We start from the raw sequence: 20,173 nt of genomic DNA, 5'->3' as shown, positions 1-20,173 counted from the left end.
CAGACAAAGATAAATACTGTATGGTATCACTTATATGTGGAATCTAAAAAATAAAACAAACTAGTGAATATAGCAAAAAAGAAATAGACTCATAGATATACAGAACAAACCAGTGGTTACCAGTGGGGAGAGGGAAGGGGAGAGGGGAAGAATAGAGGTAGGGGAGTAAGGATGTACAGACTATTATGTATAAAATAAATGAGCCACAAGGATATATTGTACAGCACAAGGGAATATAGCCAATATTTTATTAAAACTTTAAAAAATTGTGAATCACTATGTTGTACACCTGAAACTAATATAGTATTGTAAATCAACTATACCTCAATTTAATAAGAAAGAAAAACAATAGTGATTATAACTCATTGAATTTAAAAAATCCATAGGTCTACAATGAGGTCAATATATGAAATTCAATATATGAGTTTATAATGAGGTAAAATAAAAGAGAAAGAGAGGAGCATCAAGATGGCAGAAGAGTAAGACACGGAGATCACCTTCCTCCCCACAAATACATCAGAAATACATCTACATGTGGAACAACTCCTACAGAACACCAACTGAACGCTGGCAGAAGACCTCAGATCTCCCAAAAGGCAAGAAACTCCCCACGTACCTGGGTAGCGTAAAAGAAAAAAGAAAAAACAGAGACAAAGAATAGGGACAGGACCTGCACCAGTGGGAGGGAACTGTGAAGGAAGAAAGGTTTCCACACACTAGGAAGCCGCTTTGAGGGCAGAGACTGAGGGTGGCGGAGGAGGGGAGCTTCGAAGCCATGGAGGACAGCGCAGCAACAGGGGGCGGAGGGCAAAGCGAAGAGATTCCCGCAGAGAGGATCGGTGCCGACCGGCACGCACCAGCCGGAGAGGCTTGTCTGCTCACCTGCCGGGACAGGTGGGGGCTCGGAGCTGAGGCTCGGGCTTTGGAGGTTGGATCCCCTGGAGAGGACTGGGGTTGGCTACATGAACACAGCCTGAAGGGGGCTAGTGTGCCACAGCTACCCGGGAGGGAGTCCGGGAAAAAGTCTGGAGCTGCCGAAGAGGCAAGAGAATTTTTCTTGCCTCTGTTTCCTGGTGTGCGAGGAGAGGGGATTAAGAGCGCCGCTTAAAGGAGCTCCAGAGACGGGCGCGAGCTGCGGCTATCAGCGCGAACCCCAGAGACGGGCATGGGACGCTAAAGCTGGTGCTGCAGCCACCAAGAAGCCTGTGTGCAAGCACAGGTCACTGTCCACACCTCCCGTCCCAGGAGCCTGTGCAGCCCGCCACTGCCAGGGTCCCGGGATCCAGGGACACCTTCCCCGTGAGAACACACGGTGCATCTCAGGCTGCTGCAACGTCATGCTGGCCTCTGCCGTTGCAGGCTCGCCCTGCACTCTGTACCCCTCCCTGCCCACCGCCTGAGTGAGCCAGAGACCCCGAATCAGCTGCTCCTTTAACTCCGTCCTGTCTGGGCGGGGAACAGACGCCCTCAGGCGACCTACATGCAGAGGTGGGTCCAAATCCAAAGCTGAATCCTGGGAGCTGTGCAAACAAAGAAGAGAAAGGGAAATCTCTCCCAGCAGCCTCAGGAGCAGCGGATTAAATCCACAATCAACTTAATGTACCCTGCATCTGTGGAATACCTGAATAGACAACGAATCATCCCAAATTGAGGAGGTGGACTTTGGGAGCAACAATATATATATATTTTTCCCCTTTTTCTCTTTTTGTGAGTGTGTATGTGTATGCTTCTGTGTGTGGTTTTGTCTGTATAGCTTTGCTTTTACCATTTGTCCTAGGGTTCTGTCTGTCCGATTTTATTTTTTATTACATAAAAAAATTTTTTTTCTTAAAAATTATTTTTTATTTTAATAACTTTATTTTACTTTACTTTATATTATTTTATCTTCTTCTTTCTTTCTTTCTTTCTATTTTTTCTCCCTTTTATTCTGAGCCGTGTGGAGGACAGGCTCTTGGTGCCCGAGCCAGGCATCAGGGCTGTGCCACTGAGGTGAGAGAGCCAAGTTCAGGACACTGGTCCTCAAGAAACCTCCTAGCTCCATATAATATCAAACGGCGAAAATCTCCCAGAGATCACCATCTCAACACCAAGACCCAGCTCCACTCAATGACCAGCAAGTTACAGTGCAGGACACCCTATGACAAACAACTAACAAGACAGGAACACAACCCCATCCATTAGCACACAGGCTGCCTAAAATCATAATAAGGCCACAGACACCCCAAAACACACCACCAGATGTGGACCTGCCCACCAGAAAGACAAGATCCAGCCTCATCCACCAGAGCACAGGCACTAGTCCCCTCAAACACGAAACCTACTCAACCCACTGAACCAACCTTAGCCACTGGGGACAGACACCAAAAGCAATGGGAACTACGAACCTGCAGCGTGCAGAAAGGAGACCCCAAACACAGTAAGTTTAACAAAATGAGAAGACAGAGAAACACACAGCAGATGAAGGAGCAAGGCAAAAACCCACCAGACCTAACAAATGAAGAGGAAATAGGCCGTCTACCTGAAAAAGAATTCAGAATAATGATAGTAAAGATGATCCAAAATCTTGGAAATAGAATGGAGAAAATACAAGAAATGTTTAACAATGACCTAGAAGAACTAAAGAGCAAACAGAGATGAACAACACAATAAATAAAATTAAAAATTCTCTAGAAGGGGTCAATAGCAGAATAACAGAGGCAGAAGAACAGATAAGTGACCTGGAATTTAAAATAGTGGAAATAACTACTGCAGAGCAGAATAAAGAAGAATGAAAAGAATTGAGGACAGTCTCAGAGACCTCTGGGACAACATTAAACGCACCAACATTTGAATTATTGGGGTCCCAGAAGAAGAAGAGAAAAAGAAAGGGACTGAGAAAATATTTGAAGAGATTATAGTCAAAAACTTTCCTAATATGGGAAAGGAAATAGGTAAGTCCAGGAAGCACAGAGAGTCCCATACAGGATAAATCCAAGGAGAAACATGCCAAGACACATATTAATCAAACTATCAAAAATTAAATACAAAGAACAAATATTAAAAGCAGCAAGGGAAAAACAACAAGTAACACATAAGGGAAACCCCATAAGGTTAACAGAGTTTCAGCAGAAACTCTACAAGCCAGAAGGGAGTAACAGGACATATTTAAAGTGATGAAAGAGAAAAACCTACAACCAAGATTACTCTACCCAGCAAGGATCTCATTCAGATTTGATGGAGAAATTAAAAGCTTTACAGACAAGCAAAAGCTAAGAGAACTCAGCAACACCAAACCAGCTCTACAACAAATGCTAAAGGAACATCTCTAGGCAGGAAACACAAGAGAAGGAAAAGACCTACAATAATAACCCCAAAACAATTAAGGAAATGGTAATAGGAACATACATATCGATAACTACGTTAAATGTAAATGGATTAAATGCTCCAACCAAAAGACATACACTGGCTGAATGGATACAAAAAGAAGACCCGTATATATGCTGTCTACAAGAGACCCACTTCAGACCTAGGGACACATACAGACTGAAAGTGAGGGGATGGAAAAAGATATTCCATGCAAATGGAAATCAAAAGTAAGCTGGAGTAGCTATGCTCAAATCAGATAAAATAGACTTTAAAATAAAGAATGTTACAAGAGACAAGGTAGGGCACTACCTAATAATCAAAGGATCAATCCAAGAAGAAGATATAACAATTATAAATATATATGCACCCAACATAGGAGCACTCCAATACATAAGACAACTGTTAACAGCTATAAAAGAGGAAATTGACAGTAACACAATAATAGTGGGGGACTTTAACACCTCACTTACACCAATGGACAGAACATCCAAAATTAAAATAAATACAAAAACAGAAGCTTTAAATGACACAACAGACCAGATAGATTTAATTGATATTTATAGGACATTCCATCCAAAAACAGCACATTACACTTTCTTCTCAAGTGTGCACAGAACATTCTCCAGGACGGATCACATCTTGGGTCACAAATCAACCCTCAGTAAATTTAAGAAAATTGAAATCACATCAAGCATCTTTTCTGACCACACACTATGAGATTAGAAATCAATTACAGGGAAAACAATGTAAAAAACACAAACACATGGAGGCTAAACAATACGTTACTAAATAACCAAGAAATTACTGAAGAAATCAAAGAGGAATTAAAAAAATACCTAGAGACAAACGACAATGAAAACACGATGATCCAAAACCTATGGGATACAGCAAAAGCAGTTCTAAGAGGGAAGTTTAGAGCTATACATGCCTACCTCAAGAAACAAGAAAAAATTCAAGTAAACAATCTAACCTTACACCTAAAGAACTAGAGAAAGAAGAACAAAACCCAAAATTAGCAGAAGGAAAGAAATCATAAAGATCAGAGGGGAAATAAATGAAATAGAAACAAAGAAAACAATAGCAAAGATCAATAAAACTAAAAGCTGGTTCTTTGAGAAGATAAACAAAATTGATAAACCATTAGCCAGACTCATCAAGAAAAAGAGGGAGAGGACTCAATCAATAAAATTAGAAATGAAAAAGAAGTTACAACAGACACCACAGAAATACAAAGCTTCCTAAGAGGCTACTACAAGCAACTCTATGTCAATAAAATGGACAACCTGGAAGAAATAGACAAATTCTTAGAAAGGTATAACCTTCCAAGACTGAACCAGGAAAAAACAGAAAATATGAACAGACCAATCACAAGTAATGAAATTGAAACTGTGATTAAAAATCTTCCAACAAACAAAAGTCCAGGACCAGATGGCTTCACAGGTGAATTCTATCAAACATTTAGAGAAGAGCTAACACCCATCCTTCTCAAACTCTGCCAAAAAATTGCAGAGGAAGGAACACTCCCAAAGTCATTCTATGAGGCCACCATCACCCTCATAGGAAAATACACCATGATCAAGTGGGATTTATGCCAGGGATGCAAGGATTCTTCAATATATGCAAATCAATCAATGTGATACACCATATTAACAAATTGAAGAATAAAAACCATATGATCAACTCAATAGATGCAGAAAAAGCATCTGACAAAATTAAACACCCTTTCATGATAAAAACTCTCCAGAAAGTGGGCATAGAGGGAACCTACCTCAACATAACAAAGGCCATATATGACAAACCCACAGCAAACATTCTCAGTGGTGAAAAACTGAAAGCATTTCCTCTAAGATCAGGAACGAGACAAGGATGTCCAGTCTCACCATTATTATTCAACACAGTTTTTGAAGTTTTAGCCACAGCAATTAGAGAAGGAAAAGAAATAAAAGGAATCCAAATTGGAAAAGAAGAAGTAAAGCTGTCACTGTTTGCAGATGACATGATACTATACATAGAGAATCCTAAAGATGCTACCAGAAAATTACTAGAGCTAATCAATGAATTTGGTAAAATAGCAGGATACAAAATTAATGCACAGAAATCTCTTCATTCCTATATACTGATGAAAAATCTGAATGTGAAATTAAGAAAACACTCCCATTTACCATTGCAACAACAACAACAAAAAATATCTAGGAACCTACCTAAGGAGACAAAAGACTTGTATGCAGAAAATGATAAGACACTGATAAAAGAAATTAAAGATGATACAAACAGTTGGAGAGATATACCATGTTCTTGGATTGGAAGAATCAACATTGTGAAAGTGACTCTACTACCGAAAGCAATCTACAGATTCAATGCAATCCCTATCAAACTACCACTGGCATTTTTCACAGAACTAGAACAAAAAACTTCACAATTTGTATGGAAACACAAAAGACTCGGGATAGCCAAAGCAATCCTGAGAAAGAAAAACGGAGCTGGAGGAATCAGGCTCCCTGACTTCAGACTATACTACAAAGCTACAGTAATCAAGACAGTATGGTACTAGCACAAAAACAGAAATATAGATCAATGGAACAGGATAGAAAGCCCAGAGATAAACCCACACACATATGGTCACCTTATCTTTGATAAAGGAGGCAAGAGTATACAGTGGAGAAAAGACAGTCTCTTCAATAAGTGGTGCTGGGAAAACTGGACAGCTACATGTAAAAGAATGAAGTTAGAACACTCCCTAACATCATAAACAAAAATAAACTCAAAATGGATTAAAGACCTAGATGTAAGTCCAGACACCATCAAACTCCTAGAGGAAAACATAGGCAGAACACTCTATGACATAAATCACAGCAGGATCATTTTTGACCCACCTCCTAGAGAAATGGAAATAAAAACAAAAATAAACAAATGAGACCTAATGAAACTTCAAAGCTTTTGCACAGCAAAGGAAACCATAAACAAGATGAAAAGACAACCCTCAGAATGGGAGAAAATATTTGCAAATGAAGCAACTGACAAAGGATTAATCTCCAAAACATACAAGCAACTCATGTAGCTCAATATCAAAAAAACAAACAACCCAATCCAAAAATGGGCCAAAGACCTAAACAGACATTTCTCCAAAGAAGATATACAGATTGCCAGCAAACACATGAAAGAATGCTCAACATCATTAATCATTAGAGAAATGCAAATCAAAACTACAATGAGATATCGTCTCACACCAGTCAGAGTGGCCATCATCAAAAAAATCTAGAAACAATAAATGCTGGAGAGGGTGTGGAGAAAAGGGAACACTCTTGCACTGTTGGTGGGAATGTAAATTGATACAGCCACTATGGAGAACAGTATGGAGGTTCCTTAAAAAACTACAAATAGAACTACCATATGACCCAGCAATCCCACTACTGGGCATATACCCTGAGAAAACCATAACTCAAAAAGAGTCATGTACCAAAATGTTCACTGCAGCTCTATTTACAACAGCCAGGACATGGAAGCAACCTAAGTGTCCATCAACAGATGAATGGATAAAGAAGATGCGGCACATATACAGAATGGAATATTACTCAGCCATAAAAAGGAACGAAACCGAGTTATTTGTAGTGAAGTGGATGGACCTAGGGACTGTAATACAGAGTGAAGTAAGTCAGAAAGAGAAAAACAAATACTGTATGCTAACACATATATATGGCATCTAAAAAAAAGAAAATGGTGAGAGGCAAGACGGGAATAAAGATGCAGACCTACTAGAGAATGGACTTGAGGATAAGGGGAGGGGGAAAGGGTAAGCTGGGACAAAGTGAGAGAGTGGCATGGAGATATATACACTACCAAACGTAAAATAGATAACTAGTGGGAAGCAGCCACATAGCACAGAGAGATCAGCTCAGTGCTTTCTGACCACCTAGAGAGATGGGATAGGGTGGGTGGGAGGGAGGGAGATGCAAGAGGGAAGAGATATGGAGACATATGTATATGTATAACTGATTCACTTTGTTATAAAGCAGAAACTGACACACCATTTTAAAGCAATTATACTCTAATAAAGATGTTAAAAAAAAAAAAAAAGAGAGCAAGAAGAAAGGAGGAGAGAAGGTAGTGGGGAGGAAAGTTCCTAACAGAAAAGAATGCCAGGTAATACATGTAGAAGGAATGATAGAATTGGAAAATCACCATTTTGCAATCCCAAACTAAATAACTAATTCAGGCAAAGATCACTAATGGATGTTAAAACCACGGAAGAAAAGTTGTTGGGAAGAGGACATATTACCCTAGAGTACACTTCCATAATGCAGATATTTTGTGGTCACCGTCTTAATTAAATGCTCAAACCAATCCTCACTAAGAGTGGGACAATATGATATCTTATGCCTTGTGATAAGATGCAACATGAATATAACTACACCTGAGAAGTATTCTTGCTCAAAATGTATAACCTGAATAGAATGGAACATTTAAATATAACTTTCAATACAACATAGGACATAAAGGAACAATTTAAAGAATACTATGAGGAAACAATCAGATGAACGCGGATGTGGAACATTCTATAAGGCAAATGGTCTAGACTCTTCAAAAAGTCAATGTCATTAAAAGATAAAAAAAGAAAGCTTGGGAGACTGGTTCTAGACTTAAAGAGGTATAACAACCAATTGCAATGAGTGAAATTTGACAGGATCCTGGTTAAAAAAATTGCTATAAAAATAAATTGTGATACTGTGATTTATAATAATATATATTGGTCTTTGTCCACTTCTCACCCTAAGCCCCTTTCAACCACACTTGAGTTTATGTTAATGAGGTGATATTTGGAAAGTCTCTAGATAACCACAGGATGGGGGGGCTGATCCCAGGGGAACCAACCACACGATTAGAGGGTTGGAACTTTCCACTGCACTCCCAGCCTCCAGGGAGCGGAATCCCCAAAGCCCAGTGATTTAACCAATCATGTCTATGTATGGAAGCCTCCATAAAAATCCCCAAAGCACAGGGTTCAGAGAGCTGCCAGGCTGATGAACACGGGAAGCTGCTGGAAGGGTAGCAAGCCTGGAGAGGGTACAGAGGCTCTGCATCTCTTCCCACATACTTTGTCCTATGCACTTCTTCTATCTGTCTATTCCTGAGTTGTACCTTTCGTCATAAGCCAGTAGTCTAGTAAGTAAACTGTTTTCCTGAGTTCTGTGAGCCCCTTTAGTATTATTTAACCTAAGGAGGGGGTCATGGGAACCTCCAGATGGATAAGCAGTTGATCAGAAACACAGGAGACAGCCGGGCCTTGTGATTGGCCTCTGAAGCAGAAGGGGAGGCTCTCTTGTGGGGCTGAGTCTAGCCTGTAGGATCTGACGCCATCTCCAGGTAGATGGGGTCAGAACTGAGTTGAATTGTAGGACGAGCACATGTTGTCCACAGAGAATTGAAGAACTACTTCGTCAGGGGGTAATGTACTCCACACGTTTGGAGTGCAGAAGTACTCTGTGAGTATACAGAACACACAGGAGTTTTTCCTAGACAATAAAATTCTGGCTGATCTTCATAGATAATGGTATAGAGTTTAGGTAGGAGGTTACCTCGTCTGGTTGAGGGAGGACAATAACTGACATCGTTCCTGTGTGAATACGCTGCATCCTTGACGACAGGCCCACCTCAGGAATTCGCTGAACTCGGTGAATCCCACCTTCATACTTCAAATGCTTATAGACATTGTCACCGGAAATTCGGGCAGCTGCATGATGTAGCCCACCTATGAAAAAACGTTCCAGCAATATGAATGATTTCTACTTCGAAAGGGATCAGGATCTTAGAGGCCCTTAATGTAAGGCCTGGATGTGAGCACAGAGCCTGAGATGAGAACATAAGGTAGGTACAAAACTATATTTTCCCAATGTAAGTGAATTAATATATAAAAGGAAACATACCAAAATATTATTTATGGTTACCTCTGGAGAATAGAATAACAGCATGTTTTTCACTTTACTTTTTACACTTTTTTTGTTGCTAAGTTTTATATAATGAACAAATTTCACTTTTACAAAAATAGTATTAGAAAAAAATAATACTGGGATGTTTTCTACATTGAACTATACCATGCAATCATAGGCTAATTTGGTGCCATATATAAAAAACTGTTCAGTAACATAGTAATTTGATAATGATGAATAATTCTATAGGTTCTCTCAAGTTCTCAAGAATCTATTGAAATTTAGCTATTGCTTGTCTGTAGAGTGGGAAGATAAGCACAAAGAAATCTTAATGCCAAGGCTAGTTTCTTTCTTTTTTTTTTTTTGCGGTACGCGGGCCTCTCCTTGTTGTGGCCTCTCCTGTTGCAGAGCACAGGCTCCGGACGCTCAGGCTCAGCGGCCATGGCTCACGGGCCCAGCTGCTCCGCGGCATGTGGGATCTTCCCGGACCGGGGCACGAACCCGCGTCCCCTGCATCGGCAGGCGGATTCTTAACCACTGCGCCACCAGGGAAGCCCTGGTTTCTTATTGACTATGTTTTTTAAAAATGTTTTTATTATAAAATAATATACATGGAAAACCACATGAATGAAATGTATAGCTCAAGATCAAGAAAAAGAACTTTGTTGGACTTCTCTGGTGGTCCAGAGGTTAAGACTCTGCACTTCCACTCCAGGGGGCACAGGTTCGATCTCTGATCAGTGAACTAAGATCCCGCCGTGCAGCGTGGCCACAAAAAAAAAAAAAGCAAGAAAAAGAGCTTTATCAGGCACCCCCAAAGCCCTCTCACATGCCACTTCCTAGTTACAATCCCCTCCCCTTTTCACGAGTAACCATTATCCTTCTATTCCCTTTTTTATTACAATTGTATTACCTAATGTGCTGCCCTAGCCACTACAGTTTAGTCTTGTCTATTTAAAAAATTTGATATGTCTTTCAAATCTCTCAGTCTATAAGTTCGTCATCCATCTCTTTTGTTTACTTCAAATTATTTGTTGAGGAACTAGGGCTATTGATCTACAGAAATCTCCCACGTTCTTTTTTTTTAATTATTATTTTTTTAATTTTTAATTTTTTTTCTGGTCTCTGACTATAATTACCAAAATAGAAGGGCAATTACAGAAAATAGAAGGGCAATGAAAACATGTGAAATATCACCACAGGGATGCAATCAGCAAAATCCAGATGATCTATAGGACAAATAATCTAGTTCCCTTAACAAATGAATTGCAAGGAAAAAAATTAAAATTGAGGAGATACCTGTGGATTACAAGAGATTTAAGAGACACATCAACCAACTGCAACATAAGGAAGTTATTTAGGTTTCAGTTTGAACAAAAACTATACAAAAAAATTTATGAGACAGGGAAATGTGAACACTGACTGGATATTTGATTATACTAAGGAATTTTTTTTTGGTCTGATAATAGCAAAGTGACTATGTTTTTTTTTAATAAGTGCTTATCTTTTTTTTCACACACACACACACACACACACACACACACACACACTGTATTTTATTCTTACAAGAGATAAACTGACACCAAGCATTGTAAATGGATGACCACAACAAAAGCAACAATGATTGCAATTCATTTGATATATGAATTTTTGCATGAAAATGTATTTTTTTCCAATCTTAGCTTTTAGTGCTGTATCTCTGTGATTCTCTCTATTTCAATAAAACATTAAATATATATACATATAAATTTTTATAAATTTATTTATTTTATTTATTTTTGGCTGCATTGGGTCTTTGTTGCTGCGTGCGGGCTTTCTCTGGTTGTGGCAAGCGGAGGTTACCCTTCTCGCAGTGTACGGGCTTCTCTTGTTGTGGTGCATGGGTTCTAGGCTCGCGGGCTTCAGTAGTTGTGACACGCAGGCTCAGTAGTTGTGGCTTGCGGGCTCTAGAGCGCAGGCTCAGTAGTTCTGGCACACGGTATAGTTGCTCTGCAGCATGTGGGATCTTCCCGGACCAGGGCTCGAACCCGTGTCCCCTGCATTGGCATGCGGATTCTCAACAACTGTTCCACCAGGGAAGCCCATACATTAATATACATACTTTATAGGGCAGGTATTTTTTCCTCTTTCTCTATCTTATTTATTTATTTTTTGGCTGTGCCGTGCAGCATGCAGGATCTTAGTTCGCTGACTAGGGATCAAACCCAGGCCCTGGCAGTGAAAGCACCAAGTCCTAACCACTGGACCACCATGGAATTCCTGAAAATTTTTTCTTTTTTAATAAAAGACCTTTTTTGTGCTCACTTCGGCAGCACATATACTAAAATTGGAATGCTACAGAGAAGATTAGCATGGCCCCTGTGCAAGGATGACCCACAAATCTGTGAAGCGTTCCATATTTTTTAAGTAATAAGGACCTACTGTATAGCACAGGGAGCTCTACTGAATATTCTGTAATGGCCTATATGGGAAAAGAATCTGAAAAGGAGTGGATATATGTGAATGTATAACTGATTCACTTTGCTCTACACCTGAAACTAACACAACACTGTAAATCCACTATACTCCAATAAAAATAAAAAATAAAATAAAAGGCCCTTTTACTTTCTAAAATGTCTTTATTTGATTTTGCTACTGAGTTAATGTATCTAAAAGAAAGATTTCCCAACCATTGTTTGGGTTGCTCTGTGCACCTGGAACAGAATCTCTCTTCCTGTTATTAAGTTCACCTCCCTTTCATTATTGAAAGTTGAATTCAAAACATATGTCTCAGAGATTACATTCTCTCTTTCATATGCTGCTGTTTCTCATTACATTCTTGAAACTCTCTCCTCTCCTGCTTCCAAAATATTATACTGTTCTCAACCTTTTTCCTGCTTCTCTGACCCCTCTTTTTCTTTTGCCAACTAGTTTATCTTCCTAACTATGGCCATTCTCCAACGTTTGGTGCCCTGAATGTTCCCTCTCTATAAACTCTCCCTCACTTATTCTCTCTCAGTATCAGACATTATCTCTGTGCTAACAGCTATCAAACCTCTCTCCTCAATTCTATTTTCTCACCAAAGCCCTGGTTACACGGCTTCAGCATTTACTGGATATTTCTAAAGGGATGCTCACTTTAACAACACACATAATAATTCAAAACCGACTTTCACTGTTCTGCCCAAATGGAGACCGCCTTCCAATTTCTATTCCATTCAATGGCATGAATGAATATCACAATCTTCCCAGCTAGAAAGATTACATCCCTGTGGCTCATCTCCTTTGTATCAGAATAAACTAATGGGACGTAGTGTGGCTCTGGATCAGACAGACTTAAATCTAATCCCAGGACTGCCACTACTTATTGTGTGATCTTGGATTAGTTACTTACTCTCTGAGCCTAGATCTTCTGTAAAATGGGATTAACAATATCCAGGGTTGTGAAGATCAAAGGACACATACTGCACGCAGGACATGGGGGGCAAAAGCAATAGATCCTCTTGTCAGTTACCAAATTTTGCTCATTCTGCCTCTGAAGTTCCCTCATATGTGTTCCTACTTCCAGGTCTAACTCTTAGTCATACCTGGATTACTCTAATAACCTCTCTGCCATCTGCCTTCAGTCTAGCCTCTTCAGTCCACCTTTCACACTGCTGTCAAAATAATCTTCTTAAAACAAACTTATGGTTGCCAAAGGGGAAAGGAGAGTGGGGGGAGGGATAAATTAGGAGGTTGGGATTAACATATACAGGCTACTATACAGAAAATACATAACCAACAAGGACCTACTGTATAGCATAGGGAACCATGCTCAATATTCTGTAATAACCTATAAGGGAAAAGAATCTGAAAAGGAATATATATATATATATACATATATATATATATACATATATATATACACTCACATAACTGAATCACTGTGCTGTACACCTGAAACTAATATCATATTGTAAATCACCTATACTTCAATAAAAAAAGAAAAAAAGAATCTTTTTAAAATATATATTGATGGGCTTCCCTGGTGGCACAGTGGTTGAGAGTCCGCCTGCCGATGCAGGGGGCGCGGGTTCGTGCCCCGGTCTGGGAAGATCCCACGTGCCACGGAGCGGCTGGGCCCGTGAGCCATGGCCGCTGAGCCTGCACATCTGGAGCCTGCGCTCCGCAAGGGGAGAGGCCACAACAGTGAGAGGCCCGCATACAGAAAAAAAAAAAAAAAAAAAAAAAATATATATATATATATATATGTATATTGATCAAATCATATTCTTATTAGCAAAATCTTCAACAGCTCCCTAACAATCAAGGCCTGTTCAGCTTTAATGTCTGCTTAAAATCTACTCTTTTGAACCTATTTCCTCTTACTTCTCATCACAAATATCCTCTGGTTTAACTGGCATCCTCACTTCTACACACACAGCAAGATCTTTCCCACCACCATGCTCTGGCTCAAATTGGTCCCTCCCTCTGCTCTCGTTGGGTCTCCCCTTTGAAACTGTGCACCTCAGATTGGGACTTGAACCCATGTGCTGGGACTCGAACCCAGCCTAAACCCTGATTGGGACTTGAACCCACATGGCTAGGACTCAAACCCGGCCAACACCATGGTCTTCCAACTGAGATCACATACCTGGTTTTAGGACTTAATGAAGCTCAGGTTCTTGATGTCTCAACACAGAAAGAATTCAGTGAGAGGCAAAGTGATAGGTTAAGAAGTGGATTTATTTAGAGAGAAATACACTCCACAGATACAGTGTGGACCATCTCAGGAGGTGAGAGCAGCACCGGGGTATGGGGTTGTCAGTTTTTAAGGGGTGGGTAACTTCATAGGCTAATGAGTGGGAGGAGTATTCCAGCTATTTGGGGAAGGGGCGGGGATTTCCTGGAATTGGGCCACCGCCCCATTTTTCATCCTTATGGTTGGCCTTGGAACTGTCATGGCACCAGTCGGTGTGTCATTTAGCTTGCTGATGTATTACAATGAGCATATTACCGAGGCTCAAGGTCTAGTGGAAGTCGACTTGTCCACCATCTTGGACCCATTTGGTTCTAATCAGTTTATGTAATGTCCTCGGGCTATGTCATTCTTTCAAATGTTGTGCCCTGCCCCCTTCCCTCCTGTTTCACCTTTCCTAACCACTGGCTGTATTTCAAATCCATATGGCGCACAAACTTACTTATGCTCTATACTTGTTTTCATTTCCCTCAATTGTTTAACTTACATGAATCCTCTTTCCCCACTTTGATAATTTGTGGGCTATTATTCATGGGCCCTCTGTCTACTACAGTGTATCTTTGTGTAACCAAGCAGACAAAAACTTCCAGATGGATTAAGAGAATAGAACAAAACAGAATTACTATCAGATGTTCTGATTTAACATACTCGAGTATTTAAAAGTTTAAAGACTCACATTGATTCTTATTGTTTATGTTGTCTAAGTTTTTATCAGCCCAACTAGGGTGGGAGCTTCTTGAAAATAAAGACAAATGACTAACTTTTTCTGCATTCCCATAAACCTCCAACACATCATTAGTACTTTGGAGTAAAAACCTTAATACATCTTGGCTTTGAACAACACAGCAATGATTTTTCAGGTAAGGCATGTATCAACCCTCCACAGGGAAAGTTTCTCTAATTCAGATATTCCTTCCTAGGAGGATACTTCCTTCCCTCCCACTATCTTCTCCCATAGTAAGAATTCTACTATAATAAGCCACTGTGATTGATGAGCCCATGTCACAGTATTTAGCTGATATAGGTCAAATGTTTTTAAAAATGGGACAACATGGTTGTAATCAATATCAGAAGAAAAACAACTTCCAGCATCATCTATGGACAAATCCTCAAATACACTTACCATAATCAGCTGGTGTATAATTCAGAAGTTCAAATTTCCAGTGTTTGTAGCTTGAATAATTCTGATACATATCAAATATTTCCCGGGTAAATTGTTGGCAGATATCACCTAAGAGAAAATACGAAAATATTCAGTCAGCACACATTTCTCCAAAGAAGACATATAGATGGCCAGTAGGCACATGAAAAGATGCCCAACATTGCTAATTATTAGAGAAATGCAAATCAAAACTACAATGAGGTATCACCTCACACTGCTCAGAATGGCCATCATCAAAAAGTCTACAAACAATAAATGCTGGAGAGGGTGTGGAGAAAAGGGAACCCTCCTGCACTGTTGGTGGGAATGTAAACTGGTGCAGCAACTCTGGAAAACAGTATGGAGGTTCCTTCAAAAACTAAAAATAGAGTTGCCATGTGACCCAGCAATCCCATTCTTGGGCATATATCTGGAGCAAACTCTAATAAGAAAAGATACATGCACCCCAATGTTCATAGCAGCACTATTTACAATAGCCCAAACATGGAAGCAACCTAAATGTCCATCAACAGAGGAATGGATAAAGATGTGGTACGTGGCTTCCCTGGTGGCGCAGTGGTTGAGAATCTGCCTGCCGATGCAGGGGACACGGGTTCGTGCCCTGGTCCGGGAAGATCCCACATGCCGCAGAGCAACTGGACCCCGTGAGCCATGGCCGCTGAGCCTGCACGTCCGAAGCCTGTGCTCCACAACGGGAGAGGCCACAACAGTGAGAGGCCCGCGTACCACAAAAAAAATAATAAATAAAATAAAATTTTAAAAGATGTGGTACATATATACAATGGAATACCACTCAGTCATAAGAATGAATGAAATAATGGCATTTGCAGCAACATGGATGGACCTAGAGATTATCATACTAAGTGAAGTAAGTCAGAAAGAGAAAGACAAGCACCATATGATATCACTTGCATGTGGAATCTAAAATATGACACAGATGAACTTATTTACAAAACAGAAACAGACTCACAGACATAGAAATCAAACTTATGGTTACCAAAGAGGATAGGGGGTCGGGAGGGATAAATTAGGAGTTTGGGATTAGCAGATACAAACTACTATGTATAAAATAGATAAATAACAAGGTCCTACTGTATAGCACAGTAGGATAGAAAATATTCAATATCCTATAATAAACCAAAATAAAAAGAATATGAAAAAAATATACATTTATAACTGAATCACTCTGCTGTACGCCAGAAACTAACACAGCATGGTAAATCAACTATATTTCAATTAAAAAATTTTTTTAAAAACCAGCACAAATTTCTTAGAGAGTCCTCCTTAAGTAAAAACCCCTTCAGAGTTGAGAAATGACTACTTCCGAAGTGAAACACATTTAACAGACTTTTAAAGTTATAGTGTGTCATATCAAGGTAACATTTAAGTATTTTTTAAGATCATTTACAATAAAATTATTTTATTGACCTCCAGTAGTTCTTCCAGATGTCACCTCTAAAATAACATCATTTTTGTCACATTTCTCCTTTGGCACTAGACTCTGGAGAAGCTGAAAAAGAAAAAAAAATCAGTATTAGTGTGTATATTTCCCATGGTATACTGCTATTCCTTGAACTTAGATAAAAGACCCCCAAATACTAAAAAATCAGTAATTAACAAAATCATAGAGCATCTCAAAGAGGTCTGGTCCTAAAATGCTTTAATAAGCAGACCTAATTAGTCCTAAAATAAATGATGATTCATGTTAACAATGAAGTTACTTGTTGGCATATTTTCTACAATGCTATTAAATTATCTTAATTTTCTAAAATGCAAAAGTTTAGACCAAGGTCCAGTGTTCCATTCAATTTTCTTCAAATTTTGCTTCTGATTAGTCTTAAACAGTAGCTTCTTTCATCTAACGAAAGAAGTAAGCTTTGAAAGTCTTCATTTGGAGAAAATGAGGACTTTTAACATATGATTATATATTTTCTCCCACAATAAATGACAGCGGACGGACACCAGGTCGTGCCCTGTCTTCTCAGCAGAGTTGCTGTTTACAGGGTAGATTGAGGACTCCCAAGGTAAGGCTCAAATAGTTTCTCAGTGTGACAACAAAAAAAGGGGCTTTCTAATAAAGAAAGCAACCAACTTACCTCTTAGGAAGAAAAGGGAAGCAACTTTATTTGTATTATTACTAAAAGGTCTTTCAAATCAAACTGAAAGTATCTATGTGTCATGATTCTCCCTACTGACAATTTTTGAAATAGTCCATATCTGCTAGAAATGATACAGCCTGCAAGAGAGAATAGTAGACTAGAAGTCAGATGTCCTACATCTGCTTTTGACTAGCTGTTTAAATCAGTGAAAAAAATAACTGATACCTCCACCTCATCCTCCTCAACCCCTCAAAAAGTCCCTCTAGAGATTATCATACCAAGTGAAGCAAGCCAGACAGAGAAAGACAAATATCATATGATATTGCTTATATGTGGAATCTAAAAAAAAAAAAAAAAGATACAAATGAACTTATTTACAAAACAGAAATAGACTCACAGACATAGAAAACAAACTCATGGTTACCAAAGGGAAAAGGGGTTTGGGATTAACATACACCCACTACCATATATAAAATATATAACTAACAAGGACCTACTGTAAAGCACAGGGAATTATACTGAATATTTTGTAACAACCTATAAGGGAAAAGAATCTGACAAAGAAGACATATACATATCTGGATCACTGTGCTGTAACACCTGAAACTAACACAACATTGTAAATCAACTATACTTCAAGGAAAAAAAAAAGTCTCTCTACTGGATTCCCAGGGTAGGGAAGACTGAAGGTAGGAGGATGGCAAATATGACAAAGGGGAACATAGTACCTGGCACTGTATTTTCATTTTCTTTTAGACAAACCATCCATTGAGCTGGAAGGGACTAAAGACTCGTATTAACCCACTGTCTCTATGCCCTTGGATTCATTCCATTCTATCCTGAATGCAAATTTTCAATCCTTAATTAACCCAGTTACCATGTACCACTCCCTCTTTCTAAGACTTAAAACCCCCTGACTCTTCTCCATGTTGAAGTAAATTTCTTCACTAGCATGTGTTCCCTTGTCTGGTAACTTAATAGATTCAGCTTTGGAGTACTTTTGTCTCAGCGGGGGTGGGGGGGAGGTGGAGGGGTGGTTTCATTCCTTGCCAACACAATCTCTTCGATCTCATTCTGTAGTAAATGAGAGCACTAAACCCAACAGTATCAATCATCTTAAGAGAAGACTTAATCAACTGGTGTTGGGAAAATACTTTGAGCAGCAAAACATAGTCTAGCAAGAATAGTATTCCTTTACATTAACATTACTGAGATTAGTTTACCTCTTAAAACATACCTCACTGTATAACATGTTGATTTTCTGAAGAATGGTTTGCCTCTCTTCCAAAGCAAGTTCTTGTAACTGCTTTTCATCTTGTTTATTCAGACCTACAAACCATCGACAGAAATAATGGGAAAAATGTTTAAATACTTACAAAGAAATTCTTAAATAGCTACCTAATCTCTACCTACTAGGTTTTATTTCAGTTGTGAAGGCAAGGGATTATACAAAATAACAGAATAGCTAAAGAATGTAAAGTAAGTATTTGCTAAGTGTGTCCAAGCTAAATGTGTCCAAAAAACTCAGTGTGAAAACAAGTATGATCTTGCCCCAAGGAGCTGGTGATTTGAACGTCTGTAAGTAATTATAGAAATCAGTGATTAATCAAACAGGTTTAAAAAGGGACTGGCTAATTAAATGTAAACCCGAATAAGCTAAGTTTCAGGGTAAACTGGGGTGACCATTTCCTGTCGAAAGCTGGCAGCCATTACCCAGCACACTGTGAGTAATGTAGCACGGCTAGAACCTCCTTTTTTTTTTTTTTTTTTTTTTTTTTAAGAGAAGTCAGAAATAAGACCTCTTAAAATTCTGAAACCTCTTGAAATGTTCATACTTAGTAAACACTTTTTTAAAACACCACATGGGTCAAAAAAACACATATCTTAGGGCTCCCCTGGTGGCGCAGCGGTTGAGAGTCCGCCTGCCGATGCAGGGGACGCGGGTTCGTGCCCCGGTCCGGGAGGATCCCACGTGCCGCGGAACGGCTGAGCCCGTGAGCCATGGCCGCTGGGCCTGCGCGTGCGGAGCCTGTGCTCAGCAACGGGAGAGGCCACAACAGTGAGAGGCCGGAGTACCACAAAAAAAAACAAAAAAACTTTGCAAACCTCTGCTTTATGGAAAGAATGGTCGTTTTCACATCATTTCAAAGCAGAAAGTTAAATCATGGAGCTCTAACAACATAAGCTATCAATGAGATAGTGGCCAAGTAGCGTGGATCCCATAACCTTTGACTCCATTGCTTTAGATGCCCAGAGACTCCATTTGTCACTGGTGATGTGTGCTAGATGAGGTAGAAATTTTTGATTCTTAAAAATAAAGAGGAAAATATAAATGAAGACTCATAAAGGAGAGAAGGCTCTTCAAAATTCTTTTCTGGTCATGGAAGTCATTGGGGTCTGGCGGGATTCTAAGCCTCATTCCTGCTTTCAACATTTCACACTTACTCTGTGCTAAATACTCTACCAGTTGCTGGGGACACAAGGATGAATAAAACATGGTTCAGGGCGACCGTGGCTCAGTCTGGTGGGAAAGGTGGACACATTCACTTGATTACAATATGTGGTATGGGCAGCGCTGTCGAGGCCTAAAGGGTGGTCTAACCCAGACTTCAACCCTTAAGGAAGGTTCCTAGATAAGGTGCCATCTGAGCTCAATTCTAATTATGGATCACTTGTTGCAGAATTGTAATATCGCTACTGGCCTCACCTTGTGCACATAAGTCTCAGGTCAGAGGTACCAGAAAAGCCTGCTGATTTGCAATCATATAAAATTACTTTTGTGGCTTTTTATTATTTACTGAACTGTAAGATCCAGTCTAGTTCAATTTCACTGTTATCAACAGATTCAAGAGTCTATTATACCTTACGTTTGGTGCTGCAGGAAATAAAGATGAATTAGACACAGGCCCTGTACTTGAGGAACAGG

General features: G+C 39.5%; 1 protein-coding gene and 1 non-coding gene across 5 annotated transcripts in view; one reads left to right on the top strand and one right to left on the bottom strand.

The window, feature by feature from the left end:
- Positions 1 to 20,173, bottom strand: part of MTRF1 (mitochondrial translation release factor 1) — a 64,271-nt gene that overhangs the window by 19,273 nt on the left and 24,825 nt on the right. For all 4 annotated transcript variants that reach the window (XM_067017006.1, XM_067017005.1, XM_059041745.2 and 1 more), the window contains 4 exons: positions 18,485 to 18,576; positions 16,577 to 16,658; positions 15,110 to 15,217; positions 8,919 to 9,091 (listed from right to left, as the gene is read on the bottom strand). In XM_067017006.1, the coding sequence (XP_066873107.1) occupies positions 8,919 to 9,091; positions 15,110 to 15,217; positions 16,577 to 16,658; positions 18,485 to 18,576 (455 nt within the window). The remainder of the gene's footprint in view (positions 1 to 8,918; positions 9,092 to 15,109; positions 15,218 to 16,576; positions 16,659 to 18,484; positions 18,577 to 20,173) is intronic.
- On the top strand, positions 11,566 to 11,672 carry LOC131743584 (U6 spliceosomal RNA). Its single transcript, XR_009331855.1, has one exon. It is a non-coding gene; the product is annotated as a U6 spliceosomal RNA (small nuclear RNA).

The sequence above is a fragment of the Kogia breviceps genome, chromosome 16 (assembly GCF_026419965.1).
Source record: "Kogia breviceps isolate mKogBre1 chromosome 16, mKogBre1 haplotype 1, whole genome shotgun sequence".
Classification (NCBI taxonomy): Eukaryota; Metazoa; Chordata; class Mammalia; order Artiodactyla; family Physeteridae; genus Kogia; species Kogia breviceps.
The sequence above is the reverse complement of the archived record's forward strand: the minus strand, read 5'-3'. Positions and strand labels throughout refer to the sequence as shown.